Source organism: Dioscorea cayenensis, chromosome 19, assembly GCF_009730915.1.
Source record: "Dioscorea cayenensis subsp. rotundata cultivar TDr96_F1 chromosome 19, TDr96_F1_v2_PseudoChromosome.rev07_lg8_w22 25.fasta, whole genome shotgun sequence".
In the NCBI taxonomy this organism is placed as follows: Eukaryota; Viridiplantae; Streptophyta; class Magnoliopsida; order Dioscoreales; family Dioscoreaceae; genus Dioscorea; species Dioscorea cayenensis.
This window is the reverse complement of record NC_052489.1, coordinates 2,555,688-2,579,836: the sequence shown is the minus strand read 5'-3', so window position 1 is coordinate 2,579,836 and position 24,149 is coordinate 2,555,688. Positions and strand designations below refer to the sequence as shown.

The 24,149-nt window shown below is 36.1% G+C and overlaps 2 protein-coding genes across 2 annotated transcripts; both read right to left on the bottom strand.

Annotated features, from left to right (window-relative positions):
- Positions 1-181: 181 nt before the first annotated feature.
- LOC120250320 (putative pumilio homolog 8, chloroplastic) lies at positions 182-2,786 on the bottom strand. The gene is made up of 5 exons (XM_039259126.1): positions 1,675-2,786; positions 1,387-1,549; positions 1,057-1,220; positions 607-865; positions 182-502 (listed from the first exon to the last, which is right to left on the bottom strand). Exons 1-5 carry the CDS (start codon positions 2,742-2,744, stop codon positions 395-397), a joined length of 1,764 nt encoding a protein of 587 aa, XP_039115060.1. The 5' UTR covers positions 2,745-2,786; the 3' UTR covers positions 182-394.
- A 2,669-nt stretch (positions 2,787-5,455) lies between these two features.
- LOC120283353 lies at positions 5,456-8,060 on the bottom strand. The gene is made up of 5 exons (XM_039290012.1): positions 7,901-8,060; positions 7,733-7,806; positions 6,793-6,904; positions 6,221-6,475; positions 5,456-5,924 (listed from the first exon to the last, which is right to left on the bottom strand). The coding sequence occupies exons 1-5, from the start codon at positions 8,015-8,017 to the stop codon at positions 5,646-5,648; spliced, it is 837 nt and encodes a 278-aa protein (XP_039145946.1). The 5' UTR covers positions 8,018-8,060; the 3' UTR covers positions 5,456-5,645.
- Positions 8,061-24,149: the final 16,089 nt, after the last annotated feature.

The window sequence follows — 24,149 nt, the reverse complement described above, 5'->3', positions numbered from 1 at the left end:
CAATAGGGATTCCACCTTATATCACTCACCCACCACTCATACGGAAATTAACCAAAAAAAAATTTTGTAACTCTTGTTGAATTGTTTCAGTCTCATTTAATAAATTGTAATTTATTTGCATTTATTGAAAAAATAAAATAAAATAATGGAAAAAAAAAAAACTAAAAAAAGCTAAGAAAGATGGAGATGAAACTTTATTAACCATCAACCTGACAAATTATTAACAATAAAACTAACAGACAGCATAACAATAACAACATTCTAACCAACCACCAATGGCATAATACCTAAGCAAGCAAGGTACCCAGCTTGTTATTCTACTTCCAACAACCAACATGGATCTACAACTACAACTAGTAACTATTATTGGACATCTTGAAGGACAACAACAGCTTCATGTCTTTGGCAGTAGTTTTGAAACAATCCCTTTGGAGTGGGGGTTAGTTCTCAGAGATTCAACATGAGGTAAGATGGCTTGAACAAGTGAGGCATGAATAGAACCCTGAAAAATACAATACAGTGTTAGAATTAGAATAACTTATAATACAGCTCTATATATATGACATTCAATTTGCTGCAAAATTTGGTAGGTTATGCTATGTGAACCTCGGTGTTAACAAGAGCTGCTTGGATGACATAATTCGCGTAAGGGTGTTGTAATAGCTGTTCAAATTGAGGTACTTGGAGCAATTCACGAACTATTTTATTGCGGTCTTCTTGAGAGAAGAAGATGAGACATTTTTCAACCACATTGCTGCTGCATTTGTCGGTTGAGAGATCCGCATAGTGTCCGGTGAGTTGTGATGCCAGACTAGCAGATGCTGATGTAATACCAAACTCTAAGGCTACTTGAACAACATAGTTTCTGTCACAGGACAAAAGGAAAATGGTTCAGAGTCTGAGAAATTCAGAGTTATAGAAAATCACAAGTGTAAATCTACTATATACTAAAAGGTGGCAATATCAGAAATCAATAGATGACAATATTGTACAAACAAGAAGGTTAAACAATGCTTATGTAGGGAAAAAAAATTATTATAACAGTAAGATGAATACCCATATTTATCTTGAGAAAGTGCCAATCCATTGGCAGTAACTTTTTCAATCAAATTGATCCTATTTTGCCCAGTGAAGTAACGTAAACAGTCTTGGAAGACACAACACCCACTTTGATTATTTGCCAGTGGGACACAGCTTCTGAGAAAGACATCTAATATAAACTGTCATGGAAGAGCAAGAGAATAGTAAAGTGAGCAAGAATGAATATAAGGTAAATAAAACCCTCAAAATTTAATTTAATCTTTTTTTTTTAATCATGAATGGAATGAATAAAGGACAGTTTCATACTGAAATTTGCATGGCCACATCAAGAGAGAAAAAATATACCTGATTATTACTTTCAGAAAATTTCTTCAAACATTGTGACACAACATGACAAGAATGTGGATCTTTAACAAAATCAAAACAAAAAGGTTTTAGAAAGAAAATCATCATATCAATCTGCTCTTTGGAGTCCAGCCATTCAATCAACTTCTGCACAGCCTTTGTCCTGAAACAAAACAAAAAAAAGTAAATTTAAAATCATGTCAACAAAATACCTTAAACCTTTTGCAATGCAAGATATATACAATATCAACTGAAATCTGAGCAATATATATATATATATATATATACCCATAAACATGCTGAGATGCTCTCAATAAGGCGGTACGATCGGTGATCAGGGAAACAAGCAATTTAGTCCTCTGCTCATTATTGATCACCTCCATTAGTGTCTGTACTACTAAGTTTGCATGACAATCCAGCATAAGATCAGGTAAATGATGAAACATTCCATCAAATATAATACTGACATCCTGTGGATTCTTGCCCTCAAGCTTTTTCACAAAGAACTGATTATAGTTCCTATCCTTTGCCAAGTAGTGAATGTCATCCTTAATTTCCATCAAATTGAGAAATTCCAATTGGCAATTGGGTGTAGTTGGAGATCTTGGTCCTGTTAAAGCAATCAAATCATCAAGAACCAAGCTTGAATGCTGCAATGGCGCCTGAATCGAAGGGTGTTCCTCTGGATAAAATCTTGAATAACGAGATTGAGTATTCATCATGTTACGATTCTGGTATTCAAAAATCCTACGACGAACTTCCGAAATTTGATTCCGATCAGAGCTAAAGCGAGCATTTACCAAGAAATCCGATGGTGGTGGAGAGAATTCATTGGCATAACTTGCCTGTGAAGGAGAAGCATGGTAAAAACCATTGAAATTCTCCGGCACCGATCTTCGTGGCTGATACCCTGCTCCAGCATTGCTGAAATCGCTCGGATATGAGAATCTCCGATTGATGGACTCCTGGACTAGACCCCGGTTGGATGATGATGATGAGGGTTCGTGCATCGCACGGAGATCCATAGAACTGAATCGATTCATGAGATCATTGTAGCTAGGGTTCGTGAATCCTGAATTCGAAGAAGTTGATGGCAACTCCGGCGATAATTGATTGATAAACGCCATAGCCGGAGAATCAACGCCTCCGGCTTGCTGATAGATTCTTGGTGAACGATAACTACTAGAAAGATCTTCATCAGCAAAGGGATGCAAGTACTCACCGCCATGGATTCTTGAAGGGCGATCACTAGCACGAGCTCCGGTGATGCCACCACGGCCGGAACCGGATCGCAGAGAAGATGCATGAGAGCTCGCCGATGCCTCACGCTCACGCTGGTGAGGATTGCTGTTCTTCATCAACGATTTCCGAGAAGAGATCGAGATCGATTGCGAATTGGGGACGAAGAAGAGAGATCGACGAGGCCTCTTTCATGGCGGGGTTTGTAGGGATTTATATAACTTTTTTTTAAAATTAATTAATTATTTATTTTTTAAAAAAATAAAAATAAAATTAATAGATTTTGTTTAGATTTTGTTTTTTTGTGGGAGAGATTTGGATTTTAAAAATGGAAATTTTGGGGTGATAACTAATTAAGAAATTTTAAATTAGTTATTTAGTTAATTTTTAACTTGATTTTATTTTGAATGTAAACTAAATGTGAGGTTTCTTAAATATAAAACTAGTTAATTTTGGTATTTAAATATGGGATTTTATTTTGGCTAAATATGTAAATAACTGATAAGGGAATTGGAAATTAGTTTTTAAGTTATTCAGTTAAGGTAATTTTTTTTTTTTTTGGAAAAAAAATTGGGAGTGATTTTGGATTGAGATTTATTTTGAATATTTTGTAGATATAAACATAATCTTATGAATTTTATTTAATGAAAATTTTAAATCTAATCTCTGGTGATTATATTTATTCAATCTAATATCCAGTGAAGAAGATAGATTTTAGTTTTTTTTCAAAAAAATAAATTGCAGATAGGATTATTCTCAATTTCACCTTTAAACAAAGGCCTATTTATTAGGATATTAATATTTATTTATATATTAAATTTACACGTGTTCCTCTATGGGATGTGGAAAGACATTCCCTAGATTTGCTGAGGTGGACTGGTGGTGCATAATATAATATGGCACCGAAGAAAGTGGGACATACTTTAATAAACGCAAGACATGGGACTTATTTTAATTGAAATAATGTGGTAAACCATGATTTATTAGTAGAAAAAGAAGAAATTGGTTATTAATTTATTATATAGGAAAAATGTCAGGCGTGTTAAAAGTTATCGATGCTTGATGATAGTCATTAAATAATAATTTAACAGTTATTATTTATAAAAAAAAACTATATAAAATTATTGTTATTTACTGTATGTATTACTATTTGGTATTATTTGATATTGTTTAATACTATGTATAAATTAACAATAGTAGATACAAATCTCACGTTTACTATGAGACATTCCTAGAGAATACATCTTTTAATTAATATATATATATATATATATATGAGTACTCATTATGTTGGGACATCTCTAGATTTGTCCTAGATTTTAAATTTGGGGATATTTTACAGTAGCCATTGGATTATCATCTAACAGTTAAAATTCATTCATAAACATTATTAAATATTGTCAAATAGTATTACATATTAATGTATAGTGATCATAAATAACAATTGTGTACAGTATCTCTATAAATAATAGCCGTTGGATCATCATCCAACGGTAATAAACAAACATCTTTAATAAATAAATAGTAACCTGCTTACTTTCTAGGTGACTTAAACTATATATATTTATATTTATATAACAATAGGGTAGATAAGAAGCAGTGAAAAAATTCAAGAAAGAGACAAGTAGAAAAGAAGGCCACATAATTCATCAGGAGTGAAGGCAAGGTTTTGCAAAATTGAGTATTCTAATTTGATTCACCTGGAAGTTATAGATTTTTAAAGAAGAATTATGTGATGATATGGATTAGAATCTAAATAACTGGGTAAAAATAAAATGAAAATTTAGTGTTCTAATTTGATTCTCAGAGAAGCTGTAAATATTCAAAGAAGAATTATGTGATGGATATGGACCTAGAAGCTATTAGCTGTAGCTATTTAAAGAAGAATTATGTGATCTATATGGATAAGAATCTAAATAACTGGGTAAAAATAAAATTTACAGTTATTTAATAACAATTAAATATTTCAAAAAAACAAAAATACAACTACTTATGAAAGCGTGTGTGTGTGTATATATATATATATTGGCAAAATCAACAAATAACAAAGCAAAAGACAAACGAATATGAAGGTGCACGAATTACAGTGACTTGACTGATCTCTTATGGATAAACTCCCTCGCTATGCAACTTTAGATGGGAGAACAAGAGGTATTCCTCATAGGGATGACAAAAACTAAACCGACCCGTGATTTCCGATTCGATCCATCCCGAACAGAGTCATTTTGGACAGGGCGGATTTGGTTTTTCCTTGCCCCACCTAGCCCCATTAATAATTTAACTTATTATAAATATTATATAGTGCAGGGGATAAATGATTTTTTTTTAATTTCACTATATGTTTTATAAAAAAATTTATTTTATAAATGTTTTTAAGAATTTTAATTACTTATTTGTAACTATGAGCAGGGCAGAACATCAAGGAGCGGGACGGATGGTTTAGGGGGCGGGGCGGAGTGTCCCCACCCCACCCCACCCCACCCCGATTTTACATCGTAACTCTACAGGGTGAGACCCGAAAATGAATTGTAATATAAAAAACTTGAACTCTCATAGGGGACCCAGAAAATGAATTGTAATATGAAAAATTTGAACTCGAGATATCTCAATCACAAGCATAAGTAATTACCAATTGACTAATTCACGATTCTTATCCCGGAACCTAAGCATTGTCATAAAAGATGCATGAATATGATTACAACAGCAACGGCCATTGGCCACTAAATAGAAAAATTTGATATTAGAGTCTCCCTCGTGGTGGATATTGGACTAGTAGATTGGCATAGCTGATCATGTCATCTAAGTTGGGAGACCCTTTATTTTGAGCTCAGAGAATAAAAAGTATACAGAATATTATTGAAATTGTATGAAGTCCATGAAATCAGATGACACCACTCTTGCATCACAAATGCACAGCATATACATCACACAGATCAGTAAGATAAAAACAGCATTTCTGAGAAATGGATTAGAAACCACAAACAACAAAGGATCAGAACATAAATAAGTCAAAGCCAAAGTCAAAGAAGTGTGAGGCTGCTCCCGCCGCCGGGCGGCTTTCGAACGCCGCCAAGATAGTCCCTGGTTGCTGCCTTCCCATCGGCAAAGATGTCACTCCCGCTCATCTCCTTGAGCTTTGCTGGGCTCAGTGTTTTATCTGTCAATGCCGACGATGGTGCGTCTTCTTCTTTGAAGATGTTATTGCCAAACAAGTCCTGGAACTTCTGGTTGTAAATTTTCTTCGACGTTTTGATTACTTCCTCCTCTGTTAATGTGCCATCGCCCGTAAATCCTGCTGACTAAATACAAAATTGGGAAAAATTCAGAATCAGTTTATTAATAAGAATATATCGAACATGATAAACAAAAAAGAAGAGTGAGCATGTTGTATTACTGAAATAATAACTGATATTGACCAAGAATTGTTTAAAAAGAAATACAGTAAAGGTTCATAGCCAGAGAATAATGCAATTTCCTAATCATTTTATGCACCATAAAAATTCGTTGAAAAAGACAATATCAGCAAACAAATATACATATATACATATATAGAAAGATGAAAAGCTTGAGAAGTTACATCCATTGTGCAACTCACAGTGGAAATGTTTACAGAAGCATGCTTGTTTAATGACTTTGGTGTGATCTCTGGAGGAGGACCGAATATGTCATGTCCAATAAGCTCTTTGCACTTTGCATCAGAGAGCAGCTTCTTCATTTTAGAATCTGAGTCATCAGCCAGATTACCACTTAGCTCGCGCTGCTTTGCCATCTCTGTCAATGTAGTTGGCTTCTTCGGAGAAACATTCTCATCGGCACTGAATGAGATTTGGCTAATCACACCAGCTGCTTGCTAATTTCAATAAGAAATTTTTGTTTAGAATCAGCCGTCTTTCATTGAGTGCAAAGCTCAGAAATCAATTAAATTATAATCAGTCTTTGAATCATCATCTATGACTATATATCCAATATAAAGACAGGAAGGCATTGCTGATGTAGTATTGAAAGACATAAATAAATTAAAGTGTTTGTTTACAGGCGAGAAAAAAAAAAAAATATTAGTCGGGCATTCTGTGCTAACATTAATATGAGATCATTTTGAAATCCAAAAGTTCTGCAAACCAATGAAAAGAGTGTATATCCAATTTTCCTTTCATTTTGAAATAATACCTGACAAGGTCGTGAGCCAGGGCTCCCATATTCAGCAGCATTATCTTGACTTTCAGTTGAAAAGATACCACTCCCAGTCATCTCTTTCAACTTAGGACCTGAGCAAGGCTTCCTGAAAATCGGAAAACAGAACAAGTAGGCAATGAATCATACACCAAGCAATCAATATAAGCTCATGTTTATTAATCACCTAAGTTTTCACAATATAACACCTCATAAAGACACACATGCAAGTGTGTAAATTCCATGGAGCAACAGGCACAACAAACAATAGCTTGCATCATTTCATTTTTCCAATGTACAACTATAAGCCATTTTAATCAATATATAAAAAATATCTAGATATCAGAGACACTTAAAGCCACAAATTTTGTCATGCATGCCATATTGGATTACTGAACAATAAATCTAAACAAGATCATATAGTAGTGCAATCACATTTGATTCACAGAACACATGTAATTGAAAATTTTATAGGGGTCTACATGCAAAAATACACATATCATGATCATCTTTTTGACTAGAAAATACAAGTAATCACATATAACTATTCCATCATCAAGACAAAGACTGATCAACAGAATTGCACCAGTGTTCTCTTAACACACATCTCATTATATTACCAAAAATTGCATCTTTTGCTTCTCAAGTTCTGGTTCTCTAAATCACTCCACTTCTTTTCTTTATTGGTAATGAATTATCCAAGTCAATCAAATACAACAACCAGCAAAATTCTACAAAATGCTCATATAATATCATAAGAATAACCAAAATTATCTAAAAAAAACAAAAGCTTAAAAAAAATAGAAAAAATAAAAATTTCACATTCTCTTCACTGAATCAAATACAAGAAAAGAAAATCTCAACCATTTCTCATCCAATTCCCCTCAATCCAAACAAAATCAAAACCTCTAAAACTCAAATCAAAGAAAACACCAACCTTTTCATCAAGCTCTCCGCCTCTTCCTCACTTACCTGCCCCCCAAACAGCACTGCTCCAACCTTATCCGGCGGCTAAAATGTTCCAAATCCCAAAAAATCAAAACCAAAATCTCAAAAAAAAAAAACCACAAAATAACCATAGAAAAGAAACCCCCATTGCTCATACCTGCAGTCGTGGCCGTCCCACCACCACCGCCTCCGCCTCCATCGCAACCTCCTCCGGTGCCTTCTCCGGCCACGCCAGCAAGCCCGCCGTCGAGGCGTTCGGCTTCCTCCTCTCCATCTCTCTCTCTCTCTCTCTCTCTCTCTCTCTCTCTCGCGCTAAAGCTCTCACTTTTGGAGGAGCGAAGACTAAAGAAGGAGTGCTTCTTCGGAGACTGAAATTCCAATTCTACCCTCTCTTTGTCCTGACGCGACTGACACGTGGCACTCGATACCTGCAAGCTTGCGTGCACGCGCGAAGCACGGGAAGCGTTCCCGCCATCGACGCCGTTGAACGATTCCTCGAGATTAACACTCTTGAATCTCATCAAGTCCTCTTTCCGATGAACGGTCGCTTTGATTTGGACCGTTCATCTTATGGTCCCCAAAAGATTTAGTTTTATTTAGATTATAATAATAGCGATCTTTCAACCGTCCAAACAATGGCCACAAATTTGGGTTAACATCTTATGTTTTTAATCAATCACTAGTTTAATACTAATTATATTTTGATTTTTTGATTAAGATGTATGATTGCATGTGCTAATCATTTGTCACATTATTTAAAATTTATACAAATAAAATTAATCCTCACTACTTATACTCATAATTAATTAAATGTGATGAATCATTTATCACCATCAATTATTTTAGTGATCACTTCTAAAGTTGAATTTTAGAAGTCAGCTTGTAAGGCTCAAAACTAGTTAATAAAATTTTAATTTGATTAATCATGTCAATTTAAAAATAAAATCAAGTTTTGAGTACAAAGTTGACTTCATAAAAAAAATTAACTTATTTTTTTATTTAAATTATAAATAATGTTTTATTTCAACGGATTGATCTAAGTAGTAGAAATTTCAGTCACTTAATAATATCATTTAATGAGATTTACTCTTTTATAATGCTCTCAATATCTCATCTTAGATAACTGGTGGGTCAAAAATCTGATAAAAAAATTAATGTATTGTTATATTATATTTTGAATTAAATATAATTTATATTTAATAAAATTTCATATGACTATAACAAAGTCAAGCAATAAATTTTGAGTAATATATAAATATATATGGCTAAACATCATCTGCGGACGTTCGTAGAGTCATCCGCAGGATGTACAGTACTTTTTATAAGGTTGGATGAGTCATGATTGATTCGATTCTTGTCTTTGAGATTGATTGGATGGTTCGGATCAAAAATCATCGTACATCCCACTTTTCTTTCGTCTTTATAAATAATGCATAGTATTCGCATTCATAAAACGATTGTGCAGTAGTTGGATTGAAATCAGCGGCCCATATCAACGTTCACGATTACGTGTCTGCGAACGTTGACAGAGGATGCAACCTCTATATATATATATATATATATTATTTAAATTAATATTTTAAGTTTAGAAGAAAGAATGATCACCAAACATTAATGGAATTTTTTTTTTTTTGTTCCTTTTAAATTGCATAGATGGTTATGTTTATTTACTTATAATAGCAATGGAAACTTTTCCTATCAAAGGATGTGCAATCCAAACTTGATCAAAACTTAATTAGTTTCCAACTTTAGTTTTTTAATTAAAATAAAAAGAAATCGAGATTGCTTTTTGCAAGTGCCTTCACTGTATTTTAATGACATTGCATCTATAAAATAATTAGACAACGAGTACGAATCTTATTTTAATGGGATTTGAAACACTAATGAATTTTTTTAATCTTTTTTATTTTCTATAATATTTTTCTCCAATTATTGCATTATTTAATTAAAAACTCACTCCAAGAACATTGATGATTTAAAAAATAAAAATAAATATACAGACAAAAGAACATTGATATATATAAGTGGAAATTGCAAAAAAACCCGCTTTTAAGTTTGTAAAATTGCCAAAAAAACACACGTTAGTTTTTCGAATCCCCAAAAACCCTCCTTTTTAAAAGTCTATGTTTTTCAAACCCCCAAACCCCTATGAACGGATGTGAGCGGAGTGAGTTTCAAATTTTTGGGACGAAAATGCCCTTGCATGGGGAGTCGTGGCTGCAGCCATCTCGGCGATTTGAGAGGAAGTGGGTGGTTTTCCGTAGGGTAACCCCGTTCTTGATTCTCTTTTGCAAAGGTACGATGGTCGCACCAATAAATTCAGGATCGGGGAAAGCCTGCTGAGTTTCGAGACCTCGAAGATGTGGCCCTCGTTCTTGGTCGCAGTTGCGATGGCGGCAGGTGGTCTTCGGAAGAAGAAAACCGGTCGGCGTCGAAGGGCGGTATCTATCAAAGACCTCACGAGAGACACGGAGACTCCATCAAGAGCACTCGGTGCACTTGTTCGACAAAGGGAGAAGAAGATAATTTTTGTCAAACTCCCGATGGTGTACCTCATGGGGACGAGTCCTCTTCCCAAATACATCATGCTCGGTTCCGAGATCGGATCGTTGATTACGTCGATGATCTACCGGACCATGGGCGATCACGCATGGGCGCGAGCGACGCACAAGTGGCTTATGGAGGATATTCCATGGCGGTCGCGAGTGCAAGATAGATCGCACGGAAGAAGACCAGACACGAGGGTACATTAAAGGTTGCTCGATCGGCGCTTAACGTCCGGTTTCTGAGTGGCCGGAGCGGGGAAGAAAGTCCGTTCGGCAGAGATCCCAAGGATCGCGTGCTACGGTGAAAGTACTTACGGGAAGCAAGCGACGGTGAAAAGCGAGCTTGTCGTCGCTCGATGGAAAAGAGGTAATAAATCATGGACGATGTTTAACATAAGTCTTTAATGTTTAAACATTTTATTTAGCGTTTAACTTTAGTATTTTACCGTTTAACTATTATTCATACCGGGTTTAAATATTTTTGTTCTCCGTTTAATTATATTCTATAACGTTTAAATATATAAACACTCTGTTTAAATATAGTTTTTTTATAGTTTAAAATGAATGATCTTCGTTTGAAATTGTTTGGTTTACATATGTTAGTTTCTGAAATTTGGTTCCGTGAATCTTTGAAGAAGAAATATTTGTTAGGGGCAACCGAGCGGATGGATGCCATTGCTCCCGGGAACCACTTGCTCGAAGGCGGGGATGAGAGGGCGACCCTCATCGTCGTGCCCGGGACGCTGCGTTCTCCTACTTCCAGCCCACCACGCGCATGCATTCCTCGGCCGAGAAGCCCTCCCCTACCCGGCGATTGCAACAACCCCTCACCACGACAGCCGGTCCCCCGACCATGGCGGCCCTCCGAGCAGTGGCGGCCCGCAGTGACATTGGGCGAAGATGTCACCGCAACTCTTATGCAGGCGTACGGGATATTGATGAGCGAGTTTCCTCGGCTTGTCGCTTTCGTGTGGGTGCTGGAAGGGCGTTCGCAGCCAGTTTGCGCCATACCTCGAAAGACCCGAAGCACCGGGACGAGCGAGGCGTCGAGATTGGCGACGAGCGACATCATCGGGAAGGTCGTTCCAAGGCGGCCACATTCGAAGAGACTTGCGAAAAAGAGGAGAACAATCGCCTCTGTCTCCACCGCCGGTGACGATGAAAGCAATAGCAACACCATCGGCGGTCGATCGTCTTTCGAGTCTGCTCGCCCGTTGATGACATGGACATGACGGTGGAGGACATCGTAGATGATGTGGCCGTTGCCGCGGTTGAGAAGGTCGTTGACTATCTTCTCGATGAAATCGTCGACCGGTGGAACCCGGCTGCCGAAGATGCGGCATCGAAAGATGGACACAATCCACGAAGATCAAGAACAAGTTAAGGGTGTGTCTCCCAGATGATCTTTGTTGTCATGGCCACGGTTGAGAAGATCGTCGAGATCCGTTGCCGTGGCCGTGGCGCGTGGCCGGCGATGCCATGACCAGCGAGGACACAATCCCACCACAACAAGAACCATGTAAGGGAAGTATGCTGCGGTTGATCTTTGTCAGCCGTCGTCCCGCATCGAAGCGGACACAATCCCACAACAAGAACAACCATGTAAGGATGTGTGCGGTTGATCTCTGTCGCCATCGTCCCCGCATCGAAGGAAGATCTTTGATGAAGACCCCGACCGAAGCGGCGAGAGAGATGATCGAGGCGATCGAAAATTGGACGGGACGGCTCGGAAAGCTTTTTATTCGAAGAAGAAGAAATGGGTTGGCTCGAGTCGTCTTAACAAATACGAGCAGGAGTTGATGAGGATCTTCCTTAACTGCTCTATGGACGGGTAAGTGTAACGTTTTTATGATATTGTTTAAAGGGTTTCTTATAGTGTTTAACTATTTCCTAATAGTGTTTAATACCTTTATGTTATCATTTAAGTTTTCTACTTATCGTTTAATTATATATAATATCATGTAACAATTGATAATATCATTTAAATATTTACTAATATGGTCTTATTATATACGTTATCGTTTAACCTCGACAGCTGTCGTGTGGAAGAATGGCCATTGTCGGCCTACACGCTGACAGTTATACTGCTGCTTGAGGGGAAGGAGATGGTCAGCGATGATGTGATGGGCGCTTTCAGTATGCATAATACAAAAAGTCGGCGAGCGAAAGAGCCATATCCTTACAAGAGGCGCGCCTCCATCACCGAGACCGCTTACTGCTGTTTATGTCAGCGGGGACGGCGCACATGACACTGATTATGGCTATGATCGGGGATGCTTTGCGCAGACTCGCATGAAGTTCAAATTGTCATCCTCCCGATAATCATGAATGGCCACTTCCATGTCGTCGTCCGGACAATGATAAACAAGAATCTGAGGCATTATTCTTCATGTCCGGGAGTCACGATAAGGACAGCGTTGGACATGGTAAGTTCTTTAATTATGTCCGATTAATATCCGTTTTGGTATTTAAATCGGTATTCTAATCTCGACTTGCATATCTCGACGGAGGAATCTATTCGACCTTTGTGTCGATATGGAGTTAAGCGAGTCGGCGACGACAAAGTACCCGCTCGTGCACGACCACGAAATCCACGGCAAAAAATAAGGAAGCGTCGATTGCGCCGTCACGTCGTCATGCGGTTTTATCGAGCAATTCGCGTGGGGTGAGAAGTTACGGCTACCGCAGACAGGGCGTTCCTTACCTCGGATTACGGTATGTTACCCGCATACTTAAGGAGGGAGGCGGACGGCGTCCATGACAAAGGGGGTCATCACAAGCGGGTTAAATTTTTGTTTTGAATAACATGTCCCATGTGTCATTGTCAATTTTGTTTTCAAATGTAAATGCGGACAAATTCAATTCATTGTTTTTCGTGTTCGAAGAACATGACTTATATATCTTAATGTAAATTTTTGTTTGTTTTGAATTGTAAAAGCGGGTTAAATTCCATTCGGTTTTATTTCATTGTTTAATTTACGTTGTAATTGTGTACATTTCACTTTCATTGTTTAAATATACTATATATCGTTTAAACATCGAGTTTTAAATATTTCAAATTACGGTGTACACGTTTAAAAATAACATCTTTGTTTACGTTTAAATAAATGCACTCATTGTTTAAACATCGGTTGAAAATATTTCAAATTACAGATGATATCCGTTTAAAAATAACAATGTCTACGTGTAAATACATTCGATTCGTTGTAAAGAGTAAGAGTTTAAATGTAGAAAGGTTCCCATCAATACACAATGTTTCCCACATCGTCGTCGGTTTATTATGATGCCTAGTCGGCGAGTTTCATTCTGAAGATCGTCGATTGTGGCCGGATCCTTGGCGGCTGGGCGCAATGTAACTTCGCGGACATCAAACGCTGCGACTCGATCCTCTTTCGTCTAGGCCGCCCGGGTACGCCTTCTAGTCGCGGCGGTGCAAAGCGAAGCTCACGATTTTCAAATGCGAAGGTCATGCATCGTCGGGTATGGGGAATATAGCTTCCTTATGCGCCCGGTTTGTAATTGTCGGCGGTGAAAGTACCCGCTAATAAATCGATATACGTTGGTGTGCATGCTGCATTATTCTTTGCTAAAAGCATGTTTGTAAGGGATACCATAAACTTGCCACCTTCGACATGAACAAGTTCGATGGCGAGATCCACGGAGTTCTTTGCGATTGGTCGATCAGCTCGTAGCGATCATCGACACAGCGACCAACACGAAGATTTCAATCTGTCCTCAACAATGATCTCTAACCCGAATGTATGTCGGGCGTAAGTAGGGTCTCCCATTTGGTCGCTTGCTCACGCCTGGGTTACATAACATGCGCATCAACTTGAACTCGCAAATAAGGTTAAAACAAAAGGCGAGTGATGGTTAAATAATTCGTCGACATGTTTAAACATTATTGTAATTATTTAAACGAAATGATTAATATTTAAAAGTCGAACAAGTGTAATTAAACAAAGATTGAGAATGTTTAAAGGGTAATACTAAATGTTAAGTGTAAACCAACATTCGCGAGACCTTATGGAGTCGACCATTTTTCAGTCACCCGATGAAAATGACGAGCTTCCTTGATCCAAGCATTGAGCGACTCCACGACGTTCGAATACATCTCACTCCCAACGATCACCTCCCGAGCAGATAATTCGACCAATGTGCCATATCCGATTTATTAATCAACCGATGATGAGCTTGGGGTGATATGGCTGCGAGTTCATTCACGGTATCATCGAAATCTTTAGCCGTGGATGCCCACGCAATCGCGGAAGCATATAGACCAGCACTCCTCCCTCAATGCCTTCCCAAGTCGACATTGGCTTTTCATAAAATTGGCCTCCAAATGTCGAAGGCGATGCGCATGTGGCGAAGAAGGGAAGACTCTCGCAATTGCGCTCACAAGGCCCTTGGACCTGTCCGACCACGAAGGTAATTATCTCATGATAATCTCCACCCTCGTATAAGGCATCGCCTAACTTAGTATTGAACCAAGTCAATTGGCATCGGTCTCGTTGTCGATCTATACCGAAGGCGGCGTGGAAAAACCATTGTTACCATCTTTCCCTGTGGCACCCAGTAGTGTACCCCGATATTTTTCCCAGGAGGTGTGTACCATCGAGAAACAGCAGCGGCCTGCAAGCCCTCTTGAATCCCACAATACACGCGCTGAAAGAAAAGAATGCACGTTTAAAACGATCACCGTCTCTCTCCACGATCGCAACGCTGCCGGGATTTGTCTCAGCCACCTTATCCACATACCAAAGCAAACAGTCATAGCTGGAGATGTCACTGCCGTCGAGGACCACCCGGGCATGCTCTTTTCCCAACCAAGCCTGCTTGTATGGTATGTGGACACCATGTTCCCGCAACATGTCCTTCTGAATGTCGATGGCCTTGTACAAGGGACGGTCCCTTGAGCCTCGAATCACTCGTCGCTAACCCATTTTTGGGGACGCTTTTCGGATGTGACGCCCGAACCTATGCCACCACCGCAGAGTGTGTGACGGGTTGATTGTCTTGATTCAAAGTATTTTTGTTATACTCTTTTGATGCATGAAGGCGCCAGACGACAACCATCGGCAGCGCATTCCACGATCGACCCGATGTTTTTTCGTTCTTTATGAATTTGAAGTCAAAATTCCTTTTGATTGCATGATTTGCAGTACATCCCTCGAAATGTTAGACACCGTCAAAAGCGTTGTCCAATATCCAGCGACAACACTTGAATGATCCGACGAGGAAGGAAGACATCCCACACCGCCTGAGGTCACCGTAGGGGATGAATGGGAGCACTCGCGGACTCGAATTCACGCCCTGACACTTCGATCGAATGAAAAGATCAATATGTTAAGCGGAGAGTATAATGTTTAGCGATAATGACAATAGTTAAAGCGTTAAATTAAATACTTAAGCAATTAACTAATAACGTAAAAGGACTAGTAAAAATATGTTAACCGATGGCGGACATATTTAAACAATAATGACCCCATACAAGTTTGGAATAATTAAAAAGAAAAGGAACTTCTGACGAGTAAACCTCATTTTCATTAGGATTCGACAATGGCACATTTTTACGTCTCGACGACAAGATCAACTCACGACATTTGAAGATGGAGTGGGACGTGACACATCATTTGGAAGTCGACATCATTTTCGATTGGGCAAACCGTTTTTATATCCATCCGGTGTGATGAACTTAACCCACGACAAGAGAAACTTGAGACCCCATCAGCTCACATATCTCGGCTAACACCAACTCCCAGAAGTTCGAGGCAGTGAACATTTAGCACTCTTCCCTCCCGTTGAATCTAGCAATACCACAAAAAAACTCTCCATAATATATCGGTTGAAAACCAAATCGATAAAACCAAATGAAATGAAGAACAAAAAGAAGACGAAGAAGAAGAAGTAGAAGATGTAAAGAACAAACAGCGATCGGAAAAGGCAAACAAAAAAAGTGCTACGGTTGTATCGTAGAGGTTAGACTAGGCGTGATGTGATTGAGCGGTATTTTTTTCCTCCATCCCAATGGCAAAAAGGGAAATATATGTCATCGTCGCGAGGAAGACATATTGTCATCGTTCGAATGAAAGTTCTCAACTCAACATGAGTCTCTGTATAGCGTCGAAGCTTTTTATGTTTAAACGGATACATATAGTGTTTAAAAAAGCGGTTAATTGTTTAACTAAAGTCTATATCATTTTAAATAATATGTTATTGTTTTAAATTGAATGCTTTTCAGCGACATCAGCGTTGAAGATGGGTACCTCCCGGGTCATCTGTTTAAACATCTTTACGTATTTTTCTTAAACACCGTTGTCATTATTTAAAGAGTAACTTGAGTAGTGTTTAACTTTTTCTATTGTTTACACCGTTGTTATTGTTTAAAGAGTAACTTTTTCTTAAACACCGCTGTCATTGCTTTAAACATATTTACGTATTTTTTTATTGTTTACAATGAGCGCTCTTTTGTTTCCCACATTGTTTTGTTTTTACTAGGTCTATGTTTAAATTTCGAAGTTCACGATCAAATAAGCTTGTTTCGTTTTATTTATAAAAGATTTACAACATTTACAACATTTACAACGTCCGCTCGGACTTTGGACACTCACGACTCGACCCTCGTATAACGAAACAAGTGTCTGTACATTCGAATGCTCACGACGGTTGCATAACATGCGCATCAACTTGAACTCGCACTAACGTACAACATTAAAAAGGTTAAACAACACACATTCATGAAAAACGACTATTAATCAATGTGTCATGGTCGGGACTTAAACGAAGATCCCGATAGTTAAACACGAACGTAATGGTTGTACACCGACGTAATGTTCTTAAATGGTAATGAAAGTCTCAAGTGATAAATATCAACCCCGTCTTAAAGGATGTTTCCCCGATCTCCCTCCTCTAGAATCCTCCTGCAATCACGAAATACGTGAAAAATTTCTTTTTCTTACCCAAGTCGAAATGCTCGCTAATTGCTTGCCCGTCATCCACCAGCGAAGAATCCTCCGCATTCGTGCAATTATGAGAGCATTTTGACTCAAGGTGAAAAAGATAGTTTAACTTGTTGCGTGATTGCGGCTAAACGATTCTCAAGATAAGGAAGAAGGTTCACGAAAACATCCTTCTCGGATAGAGTGGTTGTCCATGGGAAGAGGAGGACGAGGAGGAGGAGGAGGAGGATGATGAGGACGACGAGAGTGGTTGTCCATGGGGAGGGTTCTTTCCGGTTATTTATGGTGTGAATTCCACAGCGGTCGACTCTTCATATCCGAGAAAAAGTTAAACGCACACGATGTCGACATCGATCGATGAGAGCGAGTCGGGTGTTCGGAAAATTATGTTACTGCAGTATAAATTTTAATGCCGTCATTAATTCTTATGCACGGGATACCATAATCCTGCCACCGCCACGCACACCGCCAGAATTCGGATCAAGCGAAAAAGATCACCGCTTTACGCAGAGACTTTGAGAATTTACACGTTAATATGAATAGTTATACACGTAAAAGATAACGTTAAACGGAGATGGGAAGTATTACACGGATATGATAATTATTAAACATATTAGTAAAATATTTAAACGTTAAACCAAGCGGAAAGCCCTTCAAAAAGGTTGAACATGATGTGATTCTGGCTTTCCTTTCCCACCATTTTCGAGGGCCAAAAATGGGATTTCACAACATGCACCCATTTGAGCTGAGCAGTAGGGGGTAAAAGGAGTTAAACACTAACTGAAGGGATCGTCCGGGGTGTGCAAAAGTAGGAGGGGGTTTTTGGGAAGTTTTGAAAATTACGAGGGGTGAACAGTAATTTTCCCTATATATAAATATATATTCACAAAAATATTACAATTCAACGACCAAATGGTTTATTAGTATACGGATCGCCAATAGAGCTCTTTACCGAGTGGTAAGAGTTCGATTCTCGGCTGAGGGCATATTTCTGGGAGATGTAAGCAGTGATTGTGTGCGGGTGGTCCCAGCACTCATGTGTACGCGGGCCCCGCCCCCACTTGCTCCATCGAGGCTTGTACACGTTCCTGATGATTTAACGATTTAACAGGGGCTTCAGCCTGTCTGTTCCTTTTGTCAAAAATATATATATATATATATATATATATATATAAACTATTATATTTAAATATCATATATATTAAAAAAAAGTAATGAATGATAATAAGTAGGGCCATTTAACCAAGTAGCCCCCTTTTTTTTTATTAAACCAAATGGCCCTAGAGCCATTTTAATTATCAAAATGGCCCTAGGACCATCACATCACCCATGTGGGTGATGTGATATCTTGACTGCCGTACTCGACTACTGATGTGGCATTTTTAAATAAAAAATCTTGATTTTTTCATTTTAACCCTGAATTGTTTTATAATCAATAAGTTGGCTTATTCTTGGGTTTTTTTAACCAATTTTTTTTTAAAACATTTTATTAAACTTTTAAATAAATTTTTTTAAAATATATAAGTGTTTTTTTAATTTAAATCCCTTATTTGTTTTATAATTAACAAATTATCTTTTCTCTTTGATTATTTAACCCAAATTTTATTTAAAAATTATGTACTTTTTTTAATTTATTAAATAAATTAATTTTAAAGAATATATTTGAATATGAAAACACAAATTTTAAAATTACAAATAGACAAACTTATTTGTTATGCCCATATGTACTTTCTTCATACACCTATATTCTTTTGAAATTAAAAAAAGCATAATTGCATTTTAAATATAAAAGTAAAGTTACATCATATATTTCTCCCTTGCCTAGGGCAAGTAGTTCTATAATGACCCGGGTTGTTTACATATAGAGCATAAATTATGTCTACTAGGATCGGGGTTTCTATCCATATGCATTCGTTTACGCTCGATCTTTGGTCGGCCAGCAGTACGTCGACCAACAGGTGGAACCATTTTTGGCCCAGGTACAGTTTGCCAAAATTGTGAACTCGGTACCGGATGAAAACATGGAGCATAAGTTTGTCTATATGACATTACAGTCAACCAATGAGGGCATAACACATATGGGTTAATGTTTGTCTATATAGGTGTATGAAGAAAGTACATATGGGCATAACAAATAAGTTTGTCTATTTGTAATTTTTAAAAATTTGTATTTTCATATTCAAATATATTCTTTAAAAATTAATTTATTTAATAAATTAAAAAGTACATAATAAATAAAAAATTTGGGTTAAATAATCAAAGAGAAAAGATAATTTGTTAATTATAAAACAAATAAAGGGATTTAAATTAAAAACACACTTATATTTTTTTAAAAAAATTTATTTTAAAAGTTTAATAAAAAAATTTTTAAAAAAATTTGGTTAAAAACCCAAGAATAAAGCAAACTTATTGATTATAAAACAATTCGAGGTTAAAAATAAAAAAATCAAGATTTTTTTATTTAAAAATCGCCACATCGAGTCGAGTCAGCTTATCAAGCATATCACATCACCCATGCGATGGTCCTGGGGACCATTTTTGATAATTAAAATGGCCCTAGGGCCATTTGGTTTAATAAAAAAAAAGGGGGGCTACTTGGTTAAATGGCCCTAATAAGTAAACAAAATAAAAATAAAAAATACACAAATTTACATGAAATATCCAAAATAAAGAAACAAAACAACCGCAGATATTAAAAAAAATGATTCTAATGTGTTGAAAAATTAACTACATATTATTTTGTTAAAATTATTTCATCATAATAAAATTTTATAATATATTTAATTAAATAAACCTCAAATTAATTACGGTGTGATCCCCTATTATTGCTGCACACCTCAAAACAATATTCGTCCTGGCCAACGACCTTCGGGTCTATTGGTACACGGGTCGCCGATAGAGCTCTCACCGAATGGTGAGAGTTCGATTCCCGTACTGAGCACATTTCGGGAGTTGTGAATAGTGGATGTGACGGGTGGTTTCAGTACCACGTGACGCCACCGTCCCCCACTGTTCCATCGAGAGCTATGTGCACGTCCCCCAGGTCTCTAGTGGGTTCGCCCGCTCCTCATTCCCAAAAACAATATTCGTCCTGAGTTAAAAAATCACATAATTAAACCACATCATAAGTTTTTCAGATCAAATAAAATTCGAGTCACAAACTTTAACATATATATATACACACGTATATATAAAAAATTGCATAGTTAAATCAAACGGCCATGAATCCATAAAGTGAGAAATTCAATTCAAGAAATGATCAAAATGAATGAAAAAGATTACAAGAACCACACATGAAATACAAGGAACTGCTAACAGAATACTGCATCCTCTTCACATCCAATCCACTGACAAGCTTCACAATCACATTCATGTCCTCCATTAATCATCTTCGTCATCTCTCCGGTGACAAGAGCCTCCATTTTCACCATCAAAGATGGTGGTTTAATATCCATAGAAAGCCGATGAAACATAATAAAACTAATACATTTCTCCATTGATTTCTCATTAGCATGCAATATATCCACCCATGAAATTTCGGCTTTGCCTAATAGCTTGGATTTTGAAACAAACTTAAACATGCTCTTTGGATTCCGTAACCGGAGTTCAAAGATGATGTTATGCTTCTTGAGAAGATCTTTTATTGATTTTGAATTCGATGTAATGTCGATCGAGGTATGGAAAGGAAGTTGTTGAGTTTCGATGCGAAACCTTTTGTTGGAAGCAATGGGGATGTAGCATCTAATGAAGAGTTGTCCATGGAGATGATGAAGGGAGTCTAGGTTCTTTAGGTTAAGGAAGTTTAGTTGACAATGGATGGAATGAGACATGTTGAAGAAGAGAGGAGATATGAAAGGAAGGTGGTGTAAAGAAAGAAAGAGAGGTTTGAGATGATAGTGTTTGATGAGGTTGGGGGTTTTATATAAGTGTTGGAAAGTAGATGCTTTTGGCTGATTGGAGGAAGCATGCGCAAATGGATTTTTGTTTGGTTTATTTTTTTCCCTTTACGAAGGTACACTGATCTCTTAATTTATTAATATCGGATTTTCTGTTTAAAATATTTGATTATTTTGAAAGGGTAAATTTGAAATCTAACACAAACAAGATAAAAGCATAACTGTGTGTTGAGGGATTAGTATACACGGCCCTAACATCTAGCTCGTCCATATTTCATTAAAAAAAATAACAAATCACAGACAATATATTAGAAAATGAAAGTATAGGCTCTATTAAGTGCGGGTATATGTTTATGTATGCATTTAAATAAAGCTTGAATTATATAAATACGTTCTTGTAGCTTCTCTTTTGCATGTACTGTTAAATATATATATATATATATATTATTTTTTATACAAAAATATTTTCTAAGATGTTATTGAGTTTATGAGTGCACTCCACATATGTACCCATCCTTGATTTAAATTTACATGGGTGGGTTTATCGTCTAATGTCAATATATATATGTATATGAAATGTTGATAAGCTACACATTCAAACCCTTGTTGACTGGGAAGAGAAATACAATCCTCCTGCCATAATATTGATAAAATAAATATGTAAATTATATATTCATATATTAAATATTTAGAAGGTAAAAGATACTGTATCTATTTTCGATTACTTAATATAGATAAAAGGAGAAAATTTTTACTAAGGTATATTAATATATATTAATTAACAAGTATGTGCCCATGAATATAACATGTATATATATATATATACATGAGCACATAATTGTTCTCTATCTTATTTGATATGTGACTCTTTCCATAATCTTAAACTTAATCAAAATTAGAGATAGATATGACAAGACAGTGTATATTTATATATATATTCCAGTTTTTATACCCCTCCCAAAGAAATCATAAAATGTCTTTTAAAATAATATGTTTAATTAATATATATATATATATATATATCAAAAAAGAAAAAATATAAATTGAGTAGATGACAACCCAAATATTGAGTAATTTTTTCTTAGGGAAATGAGCAATGAATGAAGCACTCTCAAGAAAACAAAACACCAAAGGCCAAATGACCCTTTGAAGTAGAAGAGGTGACAAGTGAATAATGGCTCTTTTTTTTGTGGTAACATCCTTCCAAGTTCTTATATTTGATTTCATATCATTAACAAGTTATGTGTCACATTGAAGTAAAATATTACTTCAATCATTAAAATATCTAATAAAAATCCCTTATAATTATCCCACTCAAATACTCACATTGGTGTGGATCATGCTTGCAAGACACTATATTAAAACTTAAGTCAAACCAATACAAGAAGTAGTGGAATAAATAATATGTGTTAATACTTCAAAATGCACAAAAATCATGTGTGAAAATTATTTTGGATGGTGATACAAGAGAGGTTTTGTTTTCACTTGCCGCCCTTGAGTTTTCAAATATTACTGTCTGTCATTTCTTCTGATTTTATTTTAGATTGCATTGTTAGATTAATTTTTTTATATTGTTTACTTTAGGTAAAATGATTTTATAAAACACATAATATTTTTTTTTATTAAAAACTCATAATTTTAATATTAAAATGAACTGTATATCTAATATTTTTATGATATACATTACAAAAGAGACTATACAGATTAAAAAAAAGTAATATATAGCCTCTGATAGCGCTCGCCATATTTATCAAAAAAGTAAAAATAATAAAAAAATAATAATAATATATGAATGATTAAGATTTCAAGAAATTTTACTATTTTTCAGGAACCGGCAAGCGGAAAAAAAAACTGACTACAAAAATTTATAAAAATAAAATTATCTACAAAAATAAGATAAATAAATCATAGAGGTTGATTACTTGAGAGTGTAACCATTAAATTAAGGTCTTATTGGTAGATGAGTGGTAGATTGTCACCATTATTGGCCATTGATAGCCATTGAAAAGCTCCTTAAAAAGATGGTGGTATGAGTTGTACACAAGTTTAATAAATGCCAACACTTTGATTAAAAAAATAAATTAAATCTTGCTATCTTTATGCACATACATAATCCTCATGATAAATTTCATCATTGGACCATCCTCTCAAGCTTGCACTCAAGAGTAATCCTAATCATTTTAATTAAAAAAACTTAGAAGCTTGCACTCAATGCTTTATCTTATGATCAAAAGTTCAATGTTTCTTTGTTAATATAATGTAATTGGACAAAAGGAATTGAACAAATGGGAATTGATAATATTAAACTTATGGTTTTAAACAAGGAAACAGCTTGCATGGAGAGTATAGAAACAAGGATAAGGATTTGATTCTTTTAGGGAATCTTTGAGTGAATCTAACTTTATATATATATGACAATTAAGTGAACTATATTATAAGATCAAGTAGAGAACAATGTGATAGATAAGTAATAGTGATGCAATGGAATATATCTTGGAATTAGGTATTGGTCTCTCAAGTTGAGACTTATCTATTAAGCATTTCTAATGTACTTCAATGAAGGGCTAAATGTTTTTTTACTTTTTTGCACCAATTTGATAGAATATATACAGAATTTTTATGAACAAGAGCATTCATTTGCTCTGAATTGGTTTGAATTAATGAAATTCATAAAAATACCAATTTTCTGGATTCGGTGTAAATATCACTTTCAGTAGTTATGATATTCATTTTATGCCAATAAAAATTAAAAAAAAAAAAAAAAATTCCTTCCCGTTCCAGAGCAAATTAACATCTCCCTAAAATAAATGCAACATCCACAAGATATTTAGAGCAGTTTGAATTTCAATCCATTTTCTGAAGAACAATGAACTCATCAATCAATTCCAATACCAATTCACTGCATAATACAACAACCTATTTGCCTCACATCATACAATTTATAACTGATTTTTTCTTTTTTTTTTCTTTTTTATAAAACTGAGGAACAATCACATCACCAAACA